General features: G+C 27.8%; 1 protein-coding gene across 1 annotated transcript; it reads left to right on the top strand.

The window, feature by feature from the left end:
- Positions 1-352: 352 nt before the first annotated feature.
- Positions 353-2,077, top strand: LOC145116503 (protein PATRONUS 1-like). The gene is made up of 5 exons (XM_079052843.1): positions 353-454; positions 1,018-1,125; positions 1,189-1,458; positions 1,602-1,642; positions 1,741-2,077. The coding sequence occupies exons 2-5, from the start codon at positions 1,059-1,061 to the stop codon at positions 1,906-1,908; spliced, it is 546 nt and encodes a 181-aa protein (XP_078908969.1). The 5' UTR covers positions 353-454; positions 1,018-1,058; the 3' UTR covers positions 1,909-2,077.
- Positions 2,078-5,682: the final 3,605 nt, after the last annotated feature.

Genomic DNA, 5,682 nt, shown 5'->3' with positions numbered 1-5,682 from the left:
GAAATTAGAAGGAAGTCAATTAATAAAACTGATATGTATTTATTATTACATTTATTGTAATTATTACATTTAAATATTATGTGGAAATTTATAAAATTAAAAAAGCCACAAAATGTCATGTGGAAAAAAATTAATTGAAAATAACCATAAAATTACTTATGGCAAAATCAATGAAAGTGTGACATATGACAAAAATTCTTTATTTATCAGGAAGAAAAGCTTTTGACACCACATAAGCAAATCAAAATATTTTTAAATTTTTTTTTAACGTCTAAGTATGCTAATAAATATTTTTATCAAAAAATGTTTATTAAAGCAATTCCAAACACCCTTTAAAGATGTTAGGGCTTGAATTTCATCACTTTCAAATTTTCAGCGTTTCTCCCGCCCTGAAGCAACTTTGAAATACATTCGAAGATCACCATTTCTCTTTAGTCGATCAAACCGTACCAAGGTATCATCTTTTCTTCTAGTTACTACTTGATAATTTCGTTTTGTTCGTTTCGAATTTGCTTTTAAGGGTTTCGTTGTTTCCTTCTATTTTAGATTTTTTGTCATTAGTTAGAACGAGGATTCTGGTGTTAGGAACGAATCGCCAAAACTTAGTTTTGCGACTAAACTTGATGAGCATCTGAAGTGAACATGTTATAATATCATTGACACCTTAAACGAACAAAGCTCTTCATTCCAAAAAGAAAAAAAAAAGAAAAAAAATCTAAAAATCTACCTAGATTGTGGTGTCTTGAGGACGAAGTGATTCAGCAAAATCAATTTGGCGATTCATCTATACAAATGACAAAAAAATATTCTATAGTTGTTTTCAGTTTTTGCTAATGCCTAATTGTGTCTGATTCTTAACCATGACATGTTATTTCATCAATGGGTACTAATTTGATATATTTCTTCTAAATCCTGTTACATTTATATGTTTTTTTATTATTATTTATGCTTCTATACAATATATCCATGATGTGTAAATTATCCATATTTCTCAGAACTTTGTGGCTTGTGCTGCAGGATCATTATATAAACTTGCGCAAATAAAGAGAGAAAAAACAATGTCAAATCAACTCATTCAACAGCGATTGATCATTCAGAATGAGAATTCAAACATCATCCCAAAGAGTATACTCTTCTTTCTCTTCTCATTATTTTCTTTAATATTGATTAAAGTTGATTTTGTTTCAGAGACGATGATGATTTCTGAAGAAAAAAAGAAATCAAAGTTGGGTTTAGGGAAAGGAAGCCGTAAAGCACTTAATGACATCACAAATAAACCCAAAATCCATCAACATCAAGAAGCATCAACTAAGAAAAAGAATTCACAAAAGGAAAAGGAAAAAGAAGAGTTTAATATTGCAGAAGAAAGGTTTTTGCATGACCACAATAAGTGTCTTCAGGCACAACAAACAATCACTGAATCAATGTTTTGGGACATTGTTCTTCCAGGACATTATGGTAAATTTCTTCTACCTTTATATTCATTCAATTCATGTTAGGGTTGTTTATATATAAGCCTAAATGCTATAATAGAAAGAAATGAAAGTAGGATGCTATAATATATCATGTCAAAAACACCAAATTCTCATTTTTTTTTTCAGGTCATTTGCCATTAGAAGCTCAGTTGTCCGATCCTTTAAAGGTTCACAATATCTTCTCTTGGAAAACAATTATGCAAAAGGTTTAATGTAAATATCTGACTGGATTCTTGTTTTTTTATATTCCTTTCTGGTGATGCAGATTGACCATTATACCCCTGTGGAGTTGGAAATGTCAGAATTCTGTGATTGGTTGGAGTTGGGACCTCCATCGGAATCTCCATTGCATTTGGAATCTACTCCATGCTCTCCTTGTGCTTGGGATTTTGAAGAGGTTGAATTCTTTTTGAAGCCGGAAATTGATATTTAAAACAGACCTAAATGGATAAAACTCAAATATTTAGCTAAAAAAGATGGAATGTGGAACCCTTTTATTAGAACAGAAAATAGGATTAAAAATGTGTATGATATTTAGATATTATGTAAAAGTAGGGAAAGAAGACATAAAAAGTACTCATTTTGACTTGTTACCCGATTTATCTAACTCATTGTTTTAAAAACCGGTTTGAACCGGCCGGTTGGACCGAAAACCGGGAGAAGGAGCGGTTCAACTATCACCGGTTTTACATTGATTTCTGAACCGGATTGAACCGGCCGGTTTTTAGAAAAACCCGGTTGAACCGGTTAAACCGAATAAAAACACATGAAAAAGAATCATTTACATAATAAACTTTGGTGATTTTTTTAAAATGTATTTAGTTTTCTCTAAATAAAAACATATGGTAAATGTTATAAAGTTTTTTGATGTGTTTGTATTCATTTAAAACTATATTTCGTTTCAGTATTATATTTTATTTTCTTTTTGACGTATATAGATTAATGTAAAACACTAAAACTTATGGTTATGTGTTATTTTAATGTATTTGGATTCATCTACAACATATTTTTATGTGTATTTTTAATGTTTGAACTTGTAAATATCAAATTCATACTTTATATATGTATGTATGTATAGGAAAATAGAAAAAAACATGAAAACTATAGAAACCGGTTCACCCGGCGGTCGAACCGGTTAAACCGGTTGAACCGTGAACCGGTCACCATATCGGTTCAACTAAAAAACCGGTTTTTAAAACATTGATCTAACTTGCTTATGTTGTTACTAGTTGATGGGTACTATTTTTTACCTTTGAGACGTTAGTTTTCCTATTTTATTTATTTTACAATACATTTTCTAAGATGTGTCAACATTTGGTTTTACATTAGTTTTCTCTTATTTCCTATGTAAGAATCGAATATTTTTCTTCGGTTTTGTATTATGTTAGATGCATATTTTTTTTTTTCTTTGTGTTTGTAATATCTTGATACCAATATGCATCAACAGTTTTTACTTTTTATAAACACTATCGGTAGGTCACCCTAATCTTGATACCACTTGGACACCTAGATAGTAAATAACAATCTTTACTTGATTGTAAACACACCCCGACTCATAAACCAAATTTAACACAATTCTTCCTTAAGGCGCTCAATAGAAGGGAACAAACGTTAGGAAATAGAGCCTCCACTTTCCATTCAAAGATAAGTATAGAATGTGCTTCCCACATTACTATTTTTTAAAGAAGGCAACTAGAAGGATGCATTTGTTACTTATCATAAACACCGTTTATTGGGAACCATGAGAAAATCCATGTCTTTTTCATAGACGAGAGATTGAAAATGGGTCCTTCCTCCGTCTTTTTGGATGGGATTGGGGATGTGCATGAATTAACTAATCTAGTTCAAATTGACCAATCCAAGTAAAACGGACCCATGGACACCGAACATCCAATTATAACTGAATTGGATTAGTTCCAAAATTTTATTATCCTAGTTATTGAATATTAGTCTCGAATCCAATAAAATTTAAGTCAAGTAAATCCAATTATTATTCGATTGCATTTATCCAATTGGAACCCACAAAATTTATCATCTAAACTAGATCAAGTCGGTTCCTCGCCAATCCTAAATCCTATAAAAATTGAACCGAGTGAATCCACTTGGATTTATCTAACTAATGTCTAATTGGACTCATCGAATAGAATGGCTCCTAGCCAAGTAGTATCAAATGTTGGCGGAAATGTGTCCCTCGGACAAAGGTTGAAGGTTCAAGTTCCATTTAGGACGAAAGGACTAGGGATTGCATGTGTTAGCAATTTTAGAAAAATAAAATCTAATTCCATATTTATATAAAACTATTAATACATATATTTAAATGTTTTCTAAAGAAAATTTAACAAAATTATAATAAGAAATAACAAAATTAAAATTAAAATTTGAACTTCGTTCTCTTTCAAAAATTAATTATAATAAGAAATAACAAAATTATAGTTTTTTTCAATTAGTTGTCGTATCTTTGAACCATGATTCTTTGAAGGGTATACTCTTACGTTATTTATGGTAATTTTGGTCGATTGGAGATTGGATGAAAATTTGATAAACATTGGATATTTTGAATATTCAATCCATATAAACCAATCCAATCGGATATCCAACTAGATCATTTCGATTCGGTTAATAATAATTAATTCGATTTGATCGGCTCGCAATATCCAACATTCAATGGATTATTCAATCACATTAGTTCTATAAAAAAATGGATGTGAACCGATACACACTCCTAATTGGACCAAAACTTGCAACTTATTTGTCTCATAAACATCAATTTTGATCTCAATCAAATGCATACACAAAAACAGTAGCAAACAACTCTAAAAAAAACAATGACTAATATTATAAAAGCCCTAAATTTTTAACCCGTAATTGGAAAAAGCCATAATATTTTTTTTATTGCTATGGCGACAACTTTCTCGCAAAATTATCACTCTAGCCCATTTAACGAGTTTCATGGTTAACTTGGTTAATTTTTTTACAAAATCAGTCCCAAAAGTTCAAATTTGGTCCCTAAGGTTTGCAAAAAATTACACTACATGATGTTTTAACTTTATTTTTCGTTTTTTGTATACTTTATTTATTTTCCTTTTTTTTATAAATATATATACATTTTTTATTTTCGTTTTTGTATATACTTTATTTATTTTCATTTTTTAACTTTATTTTTCATCAACTTGATTTTTTTTACCTTTTTTTTTCTATTTTATAGTGTATATATAGAGTACATTAGAGTTTTTTTTTAGTTTTTTTTTCATATTTCTTTTCGTATTATATTTTAATTTTTTCATCTTTTTTTTTCTTATTTGTTTTCCAATTATTTGTTTTTATTTTTTTTGTATTTTTAACTTTTTATTGACCTTTTTCAAAAAATATAAAATGTATTAATATATTAGATTATATTACAATTTATATAATTTATAGTTTTTGTAATTTTTTTTATTTTTGTTCAAGTAAATAAATTTGTTATGTTTATATTTGTAATTTCGGTCCAACTTATTTTCTTTTTACTTTTTTTTCTTTAATGCTATTATATTTATATTACGAAAAAATGAAAATTAAAAAAAAAATTAGCTTGTTTATTGAGAATTAGTGTTTCAATGTGTTATATAACTTGGAAATTAAATCATATTTTTATATGTGATATCAATAGTTTAAATTCAAGATAATATTTTTCAATTTGATAATAGACTAAAAGAAAATAATAATAATAATAATAATAATAATAATAATAATCGGTCTCTATAAAAAACTTGTTATAGTAATTTATATTAAATTCGAGTTCGTTTACTTGAATCAAAATAAATAAAAACATTAGAAAAACCATAAATAACTAAGATAGAAAAAAATAGAAAACAAAAGGTATAAAAGGTAAAAAAATCAAATTGTTGAAAAATAAAGTTAAAAAATGAAAATAAATAAAGTATATAAAAAAAGAAAATAAAAAATGTATATATATTTATAAAAAAACCGAATATAAATAAAGTATACAAAAAATAAAAAATAAAGTTAAAAAACCATGTGGTGTAATTTTTGCAAACCTCAGGGACTAAATTTGAACTTTTTAGGACTGATTTTGCAAAACATTTAACCAAGTTAACCATGAAACTCGTTAAGTGGGCTAGAGTAATAATCCTGCGAGAAAGTTGTGGCCATAGCAATAATAAAAAAAATATTAGGGTTTTTACCAATTACGCGTCCAAAAAACAAAGAT

This window comes from Lactuca virosa, chromosome 5 (genome assembly GCF_052849685.1).
Source record: "Lactuca virosa cultivar CGN04683 chromosome 5, Lactuca_virosa_CGN04683_v6, whole genome shotgun sequence".
Classification (NCBI taxonomy): Eukaryota; Viridiplantae; Streptophyta; class Magnoliopsida; order Asterales; family Asteraceae; genus Lactuca; species Lactuca virosa.
The sequence above is the reverse complement of the archived record's forward strand: the minus strand, read 5'-3'. Positions and strand labels throughout refer to the sequence as shown.

What these genes read in the sequence shown, in the direction of transcription:
- LOC145116503 (XM_079052843.1), top strand. Translation starts at nt 1,059, where the DNA reads ATGTCAAATCAACTCATTCAACAGCGATTGATCATTCAGAATGAGAAT. An exon ending in TTCAAACATCATCCCAAAGA is followed by an intron (nt 1,126 to 1,188) that starts GTATACTCTTCT and finishes ATTTTGTTTCAG; the next exon opens with AGACGATGATGATTTCTGAA. An exon ending in AGTTGTCCGATCCTTTAAAG is followed by an intron (nt 1,643 to 1,740) that starts GTTCACAATATC and finishes CTGGTGATGCAG; the next exon opens with ATTGACCATTATACCCCTGT.